We start from the raw sequence: 20,314 nt of genomic DNA on the forward strand, positions 1-20,314 counted from the left end.
AAACAGTCAGCAGTGAATCACAATGTGGGAGAGATCTGCCGATGGAGTTGTCATCTCATGAATCAGCATATTGAATTTTCAAAAACACGCTTGAAGAAAAAAGATGAAATAGGTTAAGAGAGACAAAAAGAGATGTTTTGTTAGTAGTTAAATTATAACTATTGGCAATTATAAGCAGACATATCAACTAATTTAACTATCATGTCCAACAGTCGGACTACATCTGAGACTGTCAGCTTCATTACTAGCAGGTCTAACTATGGTCTACCTATGAGTAATATTCAGTTCCCAACTAATTGATGTCTTTAAGACTACACAACCTGTTTAATATTATAGAATTTATTGAAGTAAAAATAATTAATTTATGAAATTCCATATTTCCTCTAATGTTTATATTATATCTTGCTCACAAAATTTGTAGAAACAGTTGAGTGATTTATTGTAACTCAGTTATATTTGTTTTATTGAGCATACAACACACTAGACGATCACTATCAGATAATATCATTCCAACAACAACCTCCACTTACTTTTAAGCTATAAAAATAACTGAGTTGAAAGTCATATATAGATCGACAATGAGTTCCTAGCCCTTAGTAAAAAGTTATTGCATTCTGGGAGTGCAGTCGTCTGCAGCCTATACCATTCTGACTTGAGTGCAAGGTGAACTGATATAGAAGTGCATCTCACTTTCTTCAATTTTCAACAAAACACCAACAAGCAAACCAGGCCAAACTTGACAAACCTATGAAACTGAAAACACCGCTATTTGTATAACGATAACGCTACAATTTTTATCACTATTACATTTACGGGAGCAGCTTTGTGTCCCTACAGAGAGATTTATCAAATGATTCCTGAGTTCATTTCAGACTCCAAAGAACAACTAATTATGTCATAGCTGCTTAAATAAAAACAAAGCGCTATGACCAACAGCCAGTATCGTTCATTACTATTGTTTACATAAAGCCAGTAGTGCTCAGCTGGCATGAAGGTAAATTGCATTCACATCTTGTACGGCAATATTGATTTGCGTTTTCACACTGTCAGACATTTCATGATCAAAAATGTTATTGCATGAGATGTGAGCATCAAAGAATCTTATTCTGAACTGCCTAGTCTACCAGCTGCTTGACAACGGCATCTTAAAATGTCATTCTTAGCGTCAAGACACGTTAAAATGTCGGTCTAGATGAGTTTAGCGATTCTTAAGACGTAACAGGGTCAGTTATGTCTCAAGTTTTGATAAGCTTCCAGCCGCTTCTACACGACCTGAAGGTAGCTTTACAACGATAAATAGATTACTGTTTGTCCAGGCAGCCTTTGACACGCTTCATACATACACATTGGAACACTAGCTAAAAACCATTACAAGTCTATTGGGAATATGCATTATCGCAGCATTAGCACACGTCTACCTTCAATTATATCAGGATTTCCATATTTCAGAGCTTACTGAATCAATTGACACATCTTAGTAGGTCACGAGAGACTTTCCACACTTAAGATGTCGGGTGAAAACAAGATATGATATGGTCCAAGCTACTTGTTGGACAACATTGTACGATACTACAGCACTCAAACCAATACTATGAACGTGTATATACGTGTATATCTCATCCCTAAACCATTCTAACTTGAGTGCAAGATGACTTGATATAGAAGTGCATATAATTTCTTTTTATCCTCATCAATAAAACCAACAAGGAAACCAGCCCAAACTTAACAAATCTAAGAAACTCAAAACAGCGCCTAGTTTTACATGTATAACGATAAATTATACGATAACGTAGCTTTGTAGCCCTACAGATAAGTTTACCAAACCAAACACTATTGCTGGATTCTTTTCTGACTTCAACAAACAAGTAAACATATTTCAACTTCAACACAACTAAACTTCCTCCATTCCTCTCTATCTGTCAGTCATAATGACCTGTCTTATACACACACAATACATTTCCTCTAGTAAACAGAAACATACACATTATTAACAAACTGATGAAGAGCTTTAAAGATGTCACATTATACAGTAAAATACTGGTTCAATGAATATGTAAAACTGCTATAAAACTATGAAGACATTCACCTTGTTAGAATCTGAATGCATTTTCCCTAGAGTAAAGACAACCACAATCAGTGTGAATTTCCTTAGGCTGTCAATTTTGTGTTATCCGTGTAACACACGGCTAGCATTGGCTGCACCATCAAGGCATTTTATTAGTCAAAGCACAAGTTAACACTTTCAATCTTGGGTCCGAGTAAACTCGGCTGCCTAGTTACGCTGTGTTTTTTACACTTCCAGCTTAAGTAAGACTACAAAACTGATCACTTTGTCCGTAAGTTTCTTTTAGCATAATTCCAAAGCTTCAAATCGATTTGACAGGTAGTTTTTAAGATATCGCCGAAATACTAAAAGTACTTTTAATCGACTGAGATATAAAAAATGTCTGCAGACGGAACACTAGTATCTAATGGCACACTAATTGAAGTTCTTGGTAATTAAGTTTAGAAAATAGACAAAACAACAAAACTTCTTTTTTTCAGCAACAAGAGTTTTACACTACAACTATTTGTTTTTCAATTCATAACAAATATATACACTCTATCTGACTCTGTGTACTGCAATCATTAGGTTTCTTCAGTTATCTACTGTATAAAACATCACTTCTTTGTGAAGTGTGTGAAAAGCTATTTACTGTACATGTATTTTTCTGTTTGTTCGTTGTGTTATACAAACTTTGAGCTTCAAAATGATACTTGATTGAAAAAGAATTGTGCTGTTCGAAGTACTTTCAGTCGATGAAAAGTTGTTAGTACGGTCTAGTATCAGCGTTGAATATCAGCCTATGATCAGGGGACCTGCTTCTATATGCAGGATCAAGCTTCACAGGGTTAATAGGCTTGTTCAATGAGTTTCATAGACAAACCTGGTAGCCGGAGTCCAGTAATTCTTTTGGCTGACTGACAAGGTGAACAGGGAGAACACGAACCATTGTCCAGATCGTGTTGAGCTGTAGCCTCAGCTTCTTGGTTTTTCAACTTTGACATTATATTATACATATTTTTGCTAAAACAGGTAAAAAATGTAAATGCACTACTAAATTGCTAGGATACATTAATCTATTAGACTATTAGAATGCTTAGAAACACATTATCAAGGTCATGGGAACCAAGGTCATGAGAATCAAGGTCATGAGAACCAAGGCCATGAGAACCAAGGTCATGAGAATCAAGGTCATGAGAATCAAGGTCATGAGAATCAAGGTCATGATAATCAAGGTCTTGAGAATCAAGGTCATGAGAGTCACGGTCATGAGAATCAAGGTAAGAAACAACTATAAACCTACATATGATTGTTAGCAGTTTAATAATTGTCCTACATGTATTCTATAATGATACATGAAAATACTATGACTGGCACAGACAGTGCCTATATGAGACACAATAAAGTTGTATGTTATTATATTATCTATATGAAACACAATAATAATCTTCTCTGAATTATTGAATAAACAAGTTCGTTAAAATTTTCATAAGAAAAATTCCCTGTAATAGTTCTTAATATTCTGATGGCGTTTGTTAGCTAGTTAACACAAGACCCCTGAGCTCCAGCGCGCAAGCTATTATTTTTACTCTACAAAGGGAGAAAACTTCCTAAGGAAATCTCTCAGATTATCCAATTGCATAACTATTAAGATGCCATCTATAGCCTCAAAGCTAGAGCACCCGAATACGAAACCTTACACAACCGAGGAAAATCTCATTACATGGGTACCGAAGACCAACCAAATGACATTACAATTACACAAAATTGACGACAGCTAGCAAAGAAGCCATGTGGTAGTATGTAATAAAGACAGTCTCAGTATTCGTTAATGACCACGGGATCTTTTGCTAATCGTTGTAGGTAGTGGTCCTTTAGTATTACAATATGTTACATTATTAACAGAAACTTATTTTTAGCCAAGGAACCGATTATCTTAATCAGAGAACAGATTATCTTAAAAGAAATCAGATATTGGTCATGTTTATACAATCAATGCATTATGTAATAAGTAACTACGTATCACAAAAACTGGAAACTAACATATTTCAAACTAGTAAGTTTGTAGGACTAATGAACAGGTGGCAGCATGAATGGGAAAGAATATTTACGTAGAGCTTATTGCAAGTATTAATATTAGACTGCAAAATGAGACGTGAGAATCTTTCCTAAAAAATTGTTAGTCATGGAGGGCACCACTTGAAAACATGGCGGCCATATTGAACTACCTGCCCACCAAATATTTTTCAAGTTGATTCAGTGTCAGAAATATCTGTTCAGCCCCGAAACTAATCATTTAGGTCTAAAAATGACCTAAATATGCTTCTGGTTGGGCAGATAGGCAAAACAAAATCTCTTGAAAAGTTCACATCGAAACAACTGACTAGCTACTATAATAATGTATTTCTGAAAGTATTCATGTTTTTACCCACCTGATAACTGTTGACTTTCTAACTATTTGCTTATCTTGCCTGTGCTGTCTACATTGGTAAATACACAGTGCAGTATCTGATAGAGAGACAATAGCAGAGAGTAACCCCTTTGAGCCAGAAGTGACACAGATATTATGTCTATACCTTGACTCACTTCGCAATCAATACTGTGGAACAATAAATGCAAGGATGACGAACAAATACTTGCTTTCAACAACGCTTCATTTTCTCGTATATATATATAATGGATATAGCAAAATCATTAGATATGCAACCGGTTCCATTCAGCCTGAGATGCAAATCAATACTCTAGGTTACTCTCATACGAAACAAAACCTGTCGATAATCAGGAAGAGCCTTCACACCTTATTTAAGAGACGAACTAAAGCGCACTTTGTAAGCGAGCTGATTAAATATGGCCACTGGACAAGACAGAAATGCAAAGAAGCCCTTAATAAATACATGACACATGGAGTATACGCTGAGACAACATCGGAGAAGCCACTTTATTTGACAGAAAATCATCTACAAAATCTGTCATGGCCTCAAGCAATGAATAAAGCCTGTCCAGCTTTACAACGATCACTCTATCAGCAGATATGTAGAAACAAGGTAAGCACAGCAAAGGAATTTCGGAGTTATCCTACGCATTCCCTCATGAGCGAGATTGATGATGAGCAGACGACTTTGTGTAAGTCCTCTTGTTCTGATATCCAAAAATACCTATACATGTACTTAAAAGGTGACGTCTCACGCACTCATAAAACAGTGCTAAAATACATCATCTAGTAACTGACATACACTACAAACAATGTTTTGCAGGCATCTGAGCCTTTTAAGAAAGGCGCAGCGAAAACCCGAAGCATGTATGATAAAACAGAGAAAACATGTATCTACTGAAGACAGTAGTGTTTTGTCACTTACTAGAATCAATTTATGCCTCAATATGATGTGGCTTATGATCAAGATTGTCAACATACCAATAGCCTTTCTTCAGGAAAACAGACAATACTATGAAGGTGTACCATAAATGCATACTTTAGCCTATAAACTATTCATACGAAAGCAATGCAATGGAGGCATATAATTAGCATTTGACAGCTTACAAGATACATGTAACTGTCAGTTTACCACTGCAAACATATTGTAATAAAACACCCTCTATCATTAAAATAATGAAATACATAGGTAGATGGCATACATCCCCGCACTCAGAATAAAAGATCATGCTATTAGTGTTTCAATAATCAATATTACCATTAGCTGTGCTGTACCATAACATCCAAGTTTCTATGTTTCGATATGAGAGCCGCCATATCACCTCATTAAAATTGTTATGACAAGATGTTGGAGATGCTATATCTAAATATTGGAGTTGTTATACCATGGGATTCAAGCAGTAATAACACTACATTCAGAATTGAAGTGCCCCTTCCGGTGAGCTGTGCAAATTTCTACATCACACAGTATAGTTTAGGAAGTCGGAACATTATAAAGCAGTCATAATCAACTACTACAGCTATCGCGTTATTGCATCTTATCTGAAACAGCAATCTTCACACTAGTGCTGCTACAACAGTCAATAGGCCAGACAGAAAGTCTAGACTAGAATTAAAAAACTTGTTACCATAACAGTAATCCGCTAAAACGTCACCTAACAGCTACTAAAAGGTCATGATTCAATCTGATACTATGGAAAGGCAACAAGAGATAAAAGAAATGTGTGACAGATTTACTGCGCAATAACTGGAGAAAGAAATGACATGTTTTGACTGACGACACAAAAGTTTTCAATCCACAAATCAATGATATCAGCTTAATACAATTTAAGCTTTAAAATAGAGTTCCTAGCATATGTTTGTACATTTTTAAAAATGGCATCACTCAGTAGGAGATCAAATACACAAAAAAGGTGTATAATCACACCCTTTGAAGAACTTGATATATCTCAAATTTAGATCATCTAACTTCCAATTTTCTGCATTTGATGGCAAGGCCTCAAAATACTATTTCAATAGTCTAGGAACATCCGGCAGAAAAAAGGGTGAGGCATCGGACCCACCAATTACTTCAATGACCATATTTACAAGGTATCTTCAGTCCATGTGAACTTAAAAACAACCAAGTAGTAAATGCCTGAGGAGATAGAAAGACTCTTCAACAAAGTATACAAGGATTCCTCATTGTAAGATTCACTGCTGTCGGTTTGTTCAATACTTCAATGCTGCCGACAGTCATTTCTATCGAGTTTCTGATCTCATCAAAGCGATGTTCAACTTTTCTATCCTGCAATATATAATTGCGAACCAAAACATTAATTTTCCATTTAAAGTGAGACTATAGGATTCTAAAAGCTAAAGAAGTAGCAATTTTTGTCATATTCTGGTTTACACCAAAATTAAATTTAGATTTTACAGCTAGTTGCACAACATTTCAAAAATAGCAAAACTTAAAATTAACTGGGTTTTCATATTTTTCATGTAAACGAAGATGCCCGAATATGATTACCGTAGATGTATAGAGGTTGATGTGTTGAAACTCGAGTTAAGGGGGCTGCCTAGCCTGTCTTGACAAACTGTTGTTTTTGCGGAGTTGTTCCCCCGTCGAGCGGGCGAGCAACACAACAGCTTGTCACAAGACGTACTGCACCTGATGCATCAGCTGCACTGAAAGGGAGTTGTTCTCTTCCGTCTATGCGGCTTGGCTGCGATGTTATGGTCGCTCCATTAGTAATCATAAAGGATTTCGCGCAAAAATTTATGTAGAAAAAATAAGATTACAACGTTTAACCAAAGACCAGTCTTTGTGGTGAACGTTAGTAGAATTTAGCAAAAACAAGCAATATCAGGCTTGTAGTAATTTGTAAACATATTATGCTCATTCACCGGTTGTTAAGTTTCATTGATTCTGAGCCACTATGGATTCACAGAAAGGCAAAATTGGCCCTCGGAGGAAGGAAGCGTTTGTGCAGAAACGACACCAAAAGGGTTAAAGCTGATGTGGTTTTAGCAAATTAGTTTAAATACTGTAAAAATCACATATAACATTTCCCACTTTTAGCCCCATTGCTTACTAAATATTAATGCCTATCAGCTGTAAATTGTGTAAGGACAACCACAAGAGGCAAACCAAAATTTGGTTTTGATTCAAAGCAAAAAATGAAAAATGTATTATGCTATGAATTTGTCAAATTCTAATATTATGTCAATAAATATGCAACCACATTGGTTTGACAACTCCAACAACGAATTAAGTGACAGGCAAAGCAAGCCAACCAACCAATAGTTGCTCACTCTTAGTCTGGAAATGCAGCTACTGCTCATCACTACTTGAACTGGAAGAGCTCTCCGACTGTGACATTATCTCAACGTCGTTGTTCTGCTTCATATTCATGGAAGAGCTGAGGTTAAGAAAAGTGGGCGTGTCTACCAGCTGTTGGTTCTGCCAGTTAAAGCCAAGGATTGGAGGCTCTAAACATATATAAGATGTTATGGCAGCCATGTTAAACATTAATCGCGCACAGTCAAATATCGGCTTACGCGTACCTCTACATACAAATTGTTTGATGTATGACATATCTAATAGTTGTCTTGACCTGAGAAATAATTTCCGACACGCGATGTTCCATTTACATGAATGTACACAGGTGGCCTTAGCATAGTTGAGTTCTACATTGCATGAATAATAGTAAACAGCTCTTCACAGCTTCCTTTGTTAGTTTTAAAATCAAGGATCTCAAATACTAGACATAATGCAGCTGTCATAAAAATGAAAACTGCACTGCATATCTTACAATTAAAACAACAATTACTAGAAAAACACGAGCCAATGGCTACAAATCGGTTCTTCAAAATCTGTAAAACCGTATAGTAGTTATTATGGTTAGTAGCTATTATGGTTAGTAGCTATTATGGTTAGTAGCTATTATGTCTAGTAGTTATTATGGCTAGTAGTTATTATGGCTAGTAGTTATTATGGCTAGCAGTTATTATGGCTAGTAGTTATTGTGGCTAGTAATTATTGTGGCTAGTAGTTATTATGGCTAGTAGCTATTATGGCTAGTAGTTATGATGGCTAGTAGTTATTATGGCTAGTAGCTATTATGGCTAGTAGTTATTATGGCTAGTAGTTATTATGGCTAGTAGTTATTATGGCTAGTAGTTATTATGGCTAGTAGTTGTTAGGGCTAGCAATTATTATGGCTAGTAGTTATTATGGCTAGTAGCTATTATGGCTAGTAGTTATTATGGTTAGTAGCTATTATGGCTAGTAGTTATTATGGCTAGTAGTTATTATGGCTAGCAGTTATTATGGCTAGTAGTTATTATGGCTAGTAATTATTATGGCTAGTAGTTGTTATGGCTAGTAGTTATTATGGCTAGTAGTTATTATGGCTAGTAGTTATTATGGCTAGTAGTTATTATGGCTAGTAGTTATTATGGCTAGCAGTTATTATGGCTAGTAGTTATTATGGCTAGTAATTATTATGGCTAGTAGTTGTTATGGCTAGTAGTTATTGTGGCTAGTAGTTATTATGGCTAGTAGTTATTATGGCTAGTAGTTATTATGGCTAGTAGTTATTGTGGCTAGTAGTTATTATGGCTAGTAATTATTATGGCTAGTAATTATTATGGCTAGTAGTTATTATGGCTAGTAGTTATTATGGCTAGTAGTTATTATGGCTAGTAGTTATTATGGCTAGTAGTTATTGTGGCTAGTAGTTATTATGGCTAGTAGTTATTATGGCTAGTAGTTATTATGGCTAGTAGTTATTGTGGCTAGTAGTTATTATGGCTAGTAATTATTATGGCTAGTAGTTATTATGGCTAGTAGTTATTATGGCTAGTAGTTATTATGGCTAGTAATTATTATGATATGAAAAAAGAAAAAGAGTAAACAAATCCCATATACAAACAGAAGTACATGTATATAAGTTGTACTAATTTAGGGTTTCTCTAGTCCAAGTTAAAATTCTAGTTAGAATCTTTATCGTGACCTTGACCTAAGCACCAACTGTTGCGTGCATCCTCAAAGCTCTACCTTAATTCATCTGTTCATGAGTGAAACTAAAGTTTTCACAATTTGTTTTTCGCAACATAAATTTATATAATTCATTTGTATAAATGTTATACTTATTTATACAATATGTTTATCATTAAGATTTTAGCCTGTGACATAAATAACAAAATGCATTGTTCTTATAAAAATATTTAATCCAATATATGACAACTTCAACGTAAGAAAGGAATATTTTATGACTTCACATCTCACTTCGAAGTTTAACAGCATGGGAATTTCAATAGATAGATCAGCACTACATCATGTAGGAGCCCATGTAGGAGAACATAGGCATGAAGTGATTCCATATCAGATCTACAGTAAGTGTACCTGCGCAGATGTACCTGCGCTACACACAATGGTTATCTACTACATATCAATTAGGATACAGCTATTGCGTTCTTACATAACTACTAAAATTAAAGTGTGATACATAGATCTAGCACTAATCAGTAAAAATCTTGTAAATAAAGCTATCATATATTTTATACAAATTAGCTTGTAATATATTTAAAATATTCAGAACAAGGGAACAAAGAGTTTATAGAGCTAGACAACGACAACACTGAAAAGCAAAATATGGCATACGAACCAGTCTGAGGTGCGGCGGCGGCAGCAGACTGTGAAGCTTGTGGCTGACTTGACTGATTTATGTAGGACTCCTTCAATTTATCAAAGTTTTTGCTAAGAAAACCTTGTCTCATCTCTGTATCTGTGGGGTAGGGCCTGCAGCTAGGATCCCCTAAACACAACAATGAATCCATTATCAATAGCTAGATTTTGCGATTTTTAATTTCCAACAAGTCTTGACTACAATAAGTGCCATGTCCGTCCGTCGCCACATTAAAAGTGTTAGGAAAAAGATTGCATCACACAGGAACTGAACTTGTATACACGATTTTGCAGCCAGTCGCGCTACTGAACCACCGTGCATCATCATATAATAATTGTGCACATACTTATTACACGTGATGATCTCTCAAGGCACACGAGACTGTCAGTGTACTAGTTTCAAATCTTTACTATGATAAGAGCCGTGTCCCTCTGTCTGTCCAAAGTCACGTTAAGAGATTTAGGAAAAAATTGCCTCACACAGGACTAGAACTCGGATATTCCGTTTTGCAGACAGGCTACCGACTGCGGTTCTCAACCACCTTCCACATTGAAGAATAACTGTACATACGGTTATTACAACTGATGATCTCTCATTGCAAACGAGAGTGACGGCGTACTGGTAGCGTATAACACTTAAAAAACAAGGTAGAAAACAAAGTGAGCAACAATTCTGCATGTAGTAAGATTTTTAACATTCGTATATCAACAATCATTAAGAATTGTATTCTTTTCTCATCATCTCCCGCATATATTCTTCGACAATCTGAAGCCTGGGCCCAAGTTATCTCAAGTATATGCTTTTCCAGCAAATCCCATGCCTGATAAAAATCGGCAGCGTAGTTTTGTTTTAATTTCACTCACTTCCGGTTTAACTACGGTTACAAAATGTTTACCATTTTGGGCTAGCATCTACATATAATTCAGAAGTTTTAGGGTGATTGGCCGAATATCTTTTGAGATACAACTGAAATACTGAAGGCGTGTCAAACAGGCCGATAAACGAAAGATGGCGGCCAAAAGTAAATTAGTTTGTGATAACACACTGGTTGAAATTCTTGGTAATGAGGGCTGAAAAATTGACTCAGATAGTGAACCAGGGATGTACTTTCAATCCTAACATTCACAATAGATCAGAGCTTACTTGTTGCCAATCAAGAAAATTTATTCAATAGTGCAATCATTATATTGTTTCAGTTACCTCAACATCATCACTTTATGGATAGAATGTAGAATAGAAACTATTTACATCCTTTTACTTTTGTTTATTTCATTTGTACTCTACAAGCTTAGAGCTTTACAATGATCATTAGTTGAAAAATAATAGCGTTATTCAGTGTTTTAACAGCTGATTGAAAGCTGTTAATATGGCCTAGTATCAGGGAACCTTCTTGTATACACAATACTTGGCTTCAAAGTATACTTGGCTACACGAACATCATATGAATGGCATTGAAAGAACTTTCTTCTTAAGTGTTACTGAAGTTTAAACATCCAGACTTTTCTATGACCAGTAGATGTGTTATCTGGCGCCCATCATGGATGTACTATTTGGCTTATGCGTGTGAGATATTATAAGTGCTGCAGACGTAAGGTCTAGTTTTTCTTACAATTTCTTACAATTCATAGTTATAGAGCAGAAATTAATGACCATTGAAAATGTTTTAAAGCTATTCACAAGGTTCACACTAGTTTTTATAAATCACATTATAAGAACTGATAACTCCAAAACTAACTGACTCTTGAAGGTTATGAAACTTGTAAATTGTCTTATGGTATGCTTTATAAAAAAGTGTTTTACACAATCTGCAGATAAGACTAGATCCTAACTTACCAGGAACCCAAGTTGGTGGGGCAGCAACCGCCCCACTCGCACTGATCCTGTGAGCAAACCTGATTAGATCATCGGCAGACACAGCCTTCTCTTCAGCTTTTTTTATTGATGCCAGTTTCTTCTTAGCATCGAATACTGCAGAAGCCTGCAAAAATTAGTAGGTTGATTTAAATACATATACTTAAGATCTTAAGCTAATACAATGCAGTTGATGCATCGTCTTAGAAAGTTACTTCAGCAACAGGTCAGTGCGGACTATGCAAATTTCGATTTGCCAAAACTAAAATGTCCTTCACACGCTTACTGCATATACTCTACATACGAATCTTATGTCACATCTAGACCTGTCTGAGGGAATACACAAGCAACTCTGAGCAAAATCCTAACCAATATATTAGGATAAGGAAGTTCTGATCATGTCCTAACGTAATGGAGAGGCATGAAGGTTTGCTCAGATATTTTCCGCTGCCATACTGTAAAGAAGCCACATCATTATAGACATAAAGATAGCTTGTACCAAGATTGTTTCAGCATCTTTGAGGTTTTTCTGTAAAGAAAGAATCTCCCCATTCTTTTTATCCAGTTCAACGTTGAGCTGGTCTATTCTTTGCTGGACAACAGCTTGTTCCTCGGCTACAAGGTAAGTATAAGGCCCCTAGTATAACTACTGAACACATAATTTCAACTGTCAAGTGACAATGATGGTCCTAAAATGAACAGGGAGCAATTTGATTGGTCCGAAGGAACAGGTGCTAAAGGTTTGTTTAAACTGTTCATCTGAAACCTAATACTTGATGTTTTATTTTAGTTATAACAGTTCAAGGTAAACTCACTCTCGCTTTAAAAGTCATCAGTTCGACTCTGAAATACATACAGTTTCAACAAAAACAATTAACAGTTTCCCTAAGTAGTAGCCAGTTAAACAAGACAAATATGTATTAAATTGACGGTTTCAAATATTTGCGAGGTAAGTGCGCATTTATATTAATACATTTTCAGAAATTAATTTGTAGCGACTACAAATTAAACTGATCTATTTACGAAAATCGAGATTACAAAGAGCCATAAACGACTGGATACATAAATAAATGCTATTTGTTCTCTGAATCTTTATTTTTATAGACTGATCCAAATAATTAAAATATTCCTACAGATCTCTCAACTGATCTAGAAGTACTTCAACTAACACTGAGCTTAGCATGTTCTAACATGATGAAAACCATGGTGACTATGAAACAGTATTATGCTGATCCACTCGGAATCAATCTATGAAAATGGCAAAACACTTAGTCTTCATATGATTTAATAAAATGAAAGTTTACATCCAACAAATTTCAGTTATCCTATTAACTAAAAAATAGTGACTTCTTGCAGCTGCAGTAAGATCATCTTTTAAAAATTCAAGCATCACAAAGACCATTTATTAATAATTTCAAGTCATTCCAATAATAGCAGGTAAATAGGAGGTAAATAGCAGGTAAACAAAATTTAAAAAAAACAAACCAATTTTGAGCTTTTCTTGCAGTTGTTCATGTTGTTTGACCAATACCTCTAGAATCTGTGATACTTTGGTAGTCTCTGTAGAGCGGTTGGCTTGTGAGGTGGTTGCCTGTTCAAACACCTCCCTAAAAACAGATCATGATGTCAAATCACACTAGCTATCACATTAAAAAGAATGATTTGTCTCACAAGTCAGAGCAGAACAATGTGACCACCCCACTACCTGTGTTGTAAAAAAACTGAAGATTCCCCAAAAAAACTATTATTTTTAGGTTACTATAATTCAGCAAATAATATTATACTTTCGCTTTTACTGAGAAGGCTGTGAGAAACAGCAGAACGTAAAAGCCAACATGACTCATTTTAGTTATTTTCAAATAGATGTTAAGTACCAAGATTTGCTAAAAAATAAGATTTTTTAAATTTGAAGTTATTATGAAGTTTGTTTTGTTATGAAGTCTATTAGTCATAGCACGTCAAGTTTTGTTAGATTGTTCAGATCATTTTGAGTTAAATTTTTTTTTATTAATATCCTTGTTATCTTTTTCCAGCTGTCGCTTATAAATCATATGCTAACTTTAGCATGAGTGTGACCTGGAGGTGTAACAACAATGACAATTCTATCTATATTTCTAGCAAATTCCGCATTATTTCTGCTACTTCATGACGGATGGCATTATACATTTGTAAATCTACAGTTTTCAACAATTTTTTCCAGGTTTTTTTTTTCAAAAATAATATACAAGTAGGTCAGACTGTGATGAATGTGTAACATTTTCATTTTTTCTGATAAATCCATTTTACATCATTGAAAAGCGGTTGTGAGACTCAATCAAAATATTACCTTGAAAATAAAGCAAACTCGACTTGATTTTTATCCGAGTTCGCATAATTCAACTCAAATATAAGGTACAGTGTACATACACTTTCTACCACAACTTGCATTAACAACAGTAATGTTAAAGCCTATCATCCTTCAGGCAAATAAATAAGACAACAAACAGTTTTTACTATAGATGAATATAAAATATGCGAATAAAACACGTCCTCATTTTTCCCACTTATTTTGAAGACTAGCCTGCCATAATTTTGTAGAAGTTTATTACTGTTTAACTCAATTTACCAGATAAATTTAAGATTGTGCTCCCTTTCTTGCATGTGTATTTTTGATCATACTAATAACTCTTTTGCCAAGTTCATATCAAATGTCAACACTTGCTTCGTTATAACGTAAAGCTTAACGGCTAAATATTTAAGGATGTTTGACAGTGAAAAAGAAAATCACAGTTAAATAACATACCCAGTTGATATGTCATTATTCAATTCACACATTGTAACCGTTGTATGTTGAAACAAATATTCATATAAGAAAACATAGTATTTTGTTCAATTCAATACAGAGACAAATAAACAATGAGAAACCCTTCAATTACTTCTATATTATGTTAAAACGATAGCATTATATAAAACAACGAAAAAAGTAAATATATAAACTTAAAATACACATAAAGATAAAATCAACAAAATAATAATTGACCAAACTAGTACAAAATATGCAAATACCATTTCACTCAGAATGACAAACTCACTATATGCTTGACAGCTGTTGGTACAGACCATAGAGTTATCTCCCCCTAGAGTGATAACTACACGAGCGTTTCCGGTGCCAACAAGGAGCGTTTAAGCCACGCCTCTTTTTTGTGCTAGTCAGTCGTAGTGATTGACTAGATCAATAACATCAGCCATGAGAAGGGTTAAACAAGGAGCATGAATTTCCAGTTAAGATAGTAATTAATGCTCATATTAAAAAAATGATGATTATAGTTTATTACTCTAATATATGCTTATTATTTAAAGCAATTCAATTCCTACCAGGATCACTAAACATATTATGGAAATGTTTACTTTTTCATATCCATTTCCATCAATGATATACAGCCCCACATACAGCAATGATATACAGCCAATGATATACAGCCCCCTGTATATCATTATTTCCATAAACATAAATATTTCCATAACTTTAGGGAAATGAATATGGAAATTTTATTTTAGAAATATGGAAATGTTATTGAAATGGAAATAATATGGAAATGTTATTGAAATGGAAATAATATGGAAATGTTATTGAAATGGAAATAATATGGAAATGTTATGGAAATGGAAATAATATAGAATTGAAGTGGGGAGATGTTATAGAAATGGAAATGAATTATGAAAATTATATAGAAACACTATGGAAAAGAAGAAGGGAAATGTTCTGGAAATAGAAATAATATGGAAATGAATTATGGAAATGGAACTAATATGGAAATGAATTATGGAAATTTTATGAAATAGAAATAATATGAAAATAAATTATGGAAATGTTATGGAAATGGAAATAATATAGAAATGAAGTAAGGAAATGTTATGGAAATAGAATTAATATGGAAATAAATTATGGAAATTTTATGAAATGGAAATAATATGGAAATGAAGTAGGGAAATGTTATGGAAATGGAAATTGTGACATACACGTAATCCCTGATACCTGCATGACTTGCAAAGACACTGAATAGATAGTGTTAAGTAAATGAGTTAATGCAATCAGTTACTCATAGATAAGATAGATAGTCATACTAGGGTTGTATGACATTAGTGTGATGGGAAGCTAGTCGACTGCCATCAACTATGAGCTGTACTACCCGAGTAATAAAAAAGTCTTTGGACAGAAAATTTATTTTTATATAATATTTACCATTCTAACATTTAAACTTCATATAATGAGAAAATATTTTTAAGCAGTTCAAATGAATTAATAGGAAAAAGAAAACAACCGCAAAGGTTTTTAAGCTTTTTCAAAAAACTACAACTTTTAAATTTCATATCAGTGTTTTGTTGAAATAAATTGGAAAAAAAAACTGTAAATGTGTTTAAATGTAAAATAATTAGCAAGTAATGGCTAAATATAATCTGTTTAGCTATGATTACAATAAAAAATTATTTAATAAATAAAGTAATAAAAAAGTCTATTTTATTTGTAAATAATTAAAATTTAGTATAATTAAGTATAATTTATTTTTATCTAACATATAACAACATTTGCCACTCTTTCAAGCTTTTTGCTTGCTTACATCAAGCAACGATGTCCATTAACTATTGGACATCTTTACTTCAAGCTAGTCTATGTATTTGATTGATATGTATTGAAATCTAATATTACATGCAAGGGCTGTTTGTGGACTGTGGGTCAATGAATCACTCTATCACCATACAATGTCAATACTTTCAGTTGATGGCAGTTGATTAGCTTCCCATCACACTAATGTAATACAACCCCAGTATGACTATCTATCTTATCTATGAGTAACCAATGATATACAGCCCCCCATGTGTGGGGGCTGTATATCATTGGAGTAACTGATTGCATTAACTCACTTACTTAACACTATCTATTCAGTGCCTTTGCAAGGCATGTAGGTATTGAATTACTTTAAATAATAAGCATATATTAGAGTAATAAACTATAATCATCATTTCTTTAATATGAGCAATAATTACTATCTTAACTGTGGAAATTCATGATCATTCTCATGGCTGATGTTATCGTTCTGTCAATTACTACGATTGACTAGCACAAAAAAGGGGCGTGGCCTAAATGATCCTTGTTGGCACCGGAAACGCTTGTGTTGTTGAATACACAGTTATCACTCTAGGGGGAGATTACTCTATGGTACAGACACACACTGTGCAATAAGAGATTATGTAGACTAATCGGCAAAAAATCTTTCTCATAAAGATTGTCACACAATTTTACGGACAAGGAATATTTTAGCAAAAGTTTAGCAACGGTTAGAAACTTGCACACATACACAAATGGCTAGCTTTCAAGCTTTAATAAACCTAATGTGTTTTAATTGATAATCAGTGTCCTCTGTATCCCATCCTCATAGATTCATTAAATTATATAATTTATAATTCATATAAAAATGGCTAACTTTCAAGCTTTAATAAACCTAATGTGTTTTAATTGATAATCAGTGTCCCCTGTATCCCATCCTCACAGATTCATATAACTTTCATGAGAAAATTTCAATTGCATTCAGCATATCTACATCAAAGCATTATCATCATTATCTGCAACAGTTCCATAGTCTCACTACTTCTGTTCCTCAAGTTTTTCGGAGAAAATTTAACAAAACATACCAATCCCCCCATACTGAGCAATCGTCTTCAATTCACCAACACCCAACTTATCTAAGTCTGACTGCAGATTCTTCCTCCATGTAAATATAGCCACTTCTCCGCACATCTTGAGTGGTATGTAGTGTTTTGCCGTGGCAACATTGGCAGGTGCTTCTCTTCTATTCTGCTAACATGCCCATAGAATCTTAACCCTGCTTCTGAATTACTTCACTCCATGGTTGTTTTCTGGTTAACTTATACACCATGTCATTGATGAATTTTCTGTATACATTTAACACCTTTCTAAGTTGTTTTTAATGGAACCTGTCTATTGTTTTAGCTGTATCCTTGCTAATTGTCCATGTTTCACTGTTGTAGGTAACTATGCTTGCTACGAAGCATTAAATGCCCATAGCTTTATGTCCAGACTGATCTCTTTGTCTACAGCGATGTGTTCTATTTTCTGCATGGCTTCATTTGCCAATCCTTTCCTTCCCTTTATATCTGCTGTTGTATCAAGTAGTATTCCCAAGTACTTGCATCTCTCACAGCTTGTATCTTCATCTTTGTTGATCTTATATGTCTCTGTCTTAGTTTCCTTAATCGTCAGGTTCTTTTTTTTTAATGTAGCTGGTATTTCATTTTTACTTTTGTATTTCATGATTACAGTTAATGCCAGGCCAACATATGTCGTCTGCATATTGCAGTGAAATAGGTTGGCCACTCCTCAGTCAAGTCAAATCAATTAATCGCATTCGCCCCATAATGGGGCATTAGAGCGATATCTTTATTAAGTAACATGAGTAGATTACTATTAGTTTGGGTTTCTTCCTTTCTATTTTTTTTATTGTGATTTTTAAATTTGGTCGGGCCGATTTTGTTTTTAAAGTTGAGGGTGGGGATTAGATGGGGACAAGAACTTTCAATGAATATTGAAAGTTCTTGGTGGGGTTGCGTAAAAAGAAAAAAAGGGTTAGCCGTTTAGGGTTCGCACAAAAAAGGAGTGTTTTTTAACATTGGTGTTGATTGCACCTTTAGTGCTTTTGTGGCGTGTATTGTGTAAGTGGGCATTTGAGAAAAAATGGGTTGGTATTGCAATTTCTTCATTTATTATTGTTTTTTTTAGATTTTGGTCAGCCGTTCTCCAACGCTCTGCAAGAGTGGCCCATGACCACTCAGACATGAGGTCAGAAATCCTTTCATTTTTTTAAGTTTAAACACCCACCTAAAAGCTTTTCTGTTCACAGACTGGAGAGTCTATGTGCTTGGATAAAAATGGAGACCAGACAGTTGATGAATATTCAAGAACTGGGTGGCAGATGCTTTTAAAAGAAAGGGTTTTGTTTTGGGTGAGCAGCTTCTGAGGGACTTCATGAGCATGTATAGTGTAGATAAAGATTTGGTTATAGTCTTTTCTAAGTGAAGGTTAAAGTTGAGTTTATTGTCTATAATGACTCCGAGGTATTTAAAATGATTGACATAAGTTAGTTGTTGGCCTTTCATAAGATATTTGTGAAAAAAGGGGCTCTCATGACACCTAAAAAAAGAAGTTGTCTCACATTTTGTGATGTTAAATTCCATCTGCCATTTATCAGCTCAGTCTATGAGCAAGTCAAAATCTGCTTGAAGATTCGCACAGTCGCTGGCTGACTCAATTTGGGAATATAAGAGAGCATTATCAGCAAAAAGTCTAGAGGTCTTGAGTCTAGAGGTCTTGATAGCCGCTGGCATATCATTTATAAAAATCAAAAAGAGGAGGGGGCCTAAAACAGATCCCTGGGGCACACCAGAGGAAAATGGACATGGTTTGGAGCATGTTTCAATTATAAAAATGGTCTGTGTGCGATCCTTCAACCAATCCCCGATCCAGGCAATAATTGTTGTTTAGTTTGGGTAAATTTGAATAAAAGTTTGCTGTGGGACACTTTGTCAAAGGCCTTAGAAAAATCAAGGATAATGGCATCAGTTTGGATTCCAGTATTAAATGATTCAATGAGTTCATGAGTTGTAAGGATTAGCTATTTCTCCTCGAGCAAAAACCATATTGGCAGTCATGGAAAAAATCAATGGAGTTTAAAAAGTTGCGGATGGACTCCTCTCTAATTTTCAGTAGTTATGATCTTCTATGTACGGTGATAGGCAGCTTATCCTATCTAACTTTGCATGGCAGTGATCTCTGATTTCCATAGGTATTTGTTGATTTTCACCTTCGCATCCTGGTTTAATCCTATCCTCTATTGCTCTCGTCAAATATGGGGTGAGCAGTATGTGTGATAGACAGTCACCTTGCAATGTCCAAAGTTCTATACAAACAACACAACATCGAACAAATGTAACACAATTTTTAAAAAAAACTTTCAAAAAATGGGTACTAAAACAACTGTGCTGGTAAAAATTGTGTACGAATACGACAAGAAGCAAATAAAATTTATTTACGCAAACAAGTTAAAAATAATAAACTTGTTTTATTATTTTTAACTTGAAATAATCAGCCAGAGACAGACAACATCGTAGCAGCTCTTACTTTGATAATAATTCTATATCGTTCAATAGCAAATGAAGCGACTGTTTTGTGCTTTTTTGTGCCATTAGCGCTACAAGTAAATTTGAAGAAAAAGCGCACCAGCTACTTCAGCGAAAACACGAACGTATAAACGTTATACATGG

At 34.6% G+C, this 20,314-nt stretch overlaps 2 protein-coding genes across 2 annotated transcripts in view; both read right to left on the reverse strand.

Moving 5' to 3' along the window:
- LOC137406710 (voltage-dependent calcium channel type A subunit alpha-1-like) overlaps positions 1-3,060 on the reverse strand; it is an 82,507-nt gene extending 79,447 nt beyond the window's left edge. The window contains 1 exon segment of the mRNA XM_068093326.1: positions 2,928-3,060. Coding sequence (XP_067949427.1) covers positions 2,928-3,060 — 133 coding nt within the window.
- A 2,082-nt stretch (positions 3,061-5,142) lies between these two features.
- Positions 5,143-20,290, reverse strand: LOC137406147 (mediator of RNA polymerase II transcription subunit 4-like). Its single transcript, XM_068092677.1, has 7 exons — positions 20,172-20,290; positions 13,484-13,605; positions 12,498-12,613; positions 11,981-12,125; positions 10,127-10,276; positions 7,770-7,946; positions 5,143-6,762 (listed from the first exon to the last, which is right to left on the reverse strand). Exons 1-6 carry the CDS (start codon positions 20,234-20,236, stop codon positions 7,789-7,791), a joined length of 756 nt encoding a protein of 251 aa, XP_067948778.1. The 5' UTR covers positions 20,237-20,290; the 3' UTR covers positions 5,143-6,762; positions 7,770-7,788.
- Positions 20,291-20,314: the final 24 nt, after the last annotated feature.

The sequence above is a fragment of the Watersipora subatra genome, chromosome 10 (assembly GCF_963576615.1).
Source record: "Watersipora subatra chromosome 10, tzWatSuba1.1, whole genome shotgun sequence".
Classification (NCBI taxonomy): Eukaryota; Metazoa; Bryozoa; class Gymnolaemata; order Cheilostomatida; family Watersiporidae; genus Watersipora; species Watersipora subatra.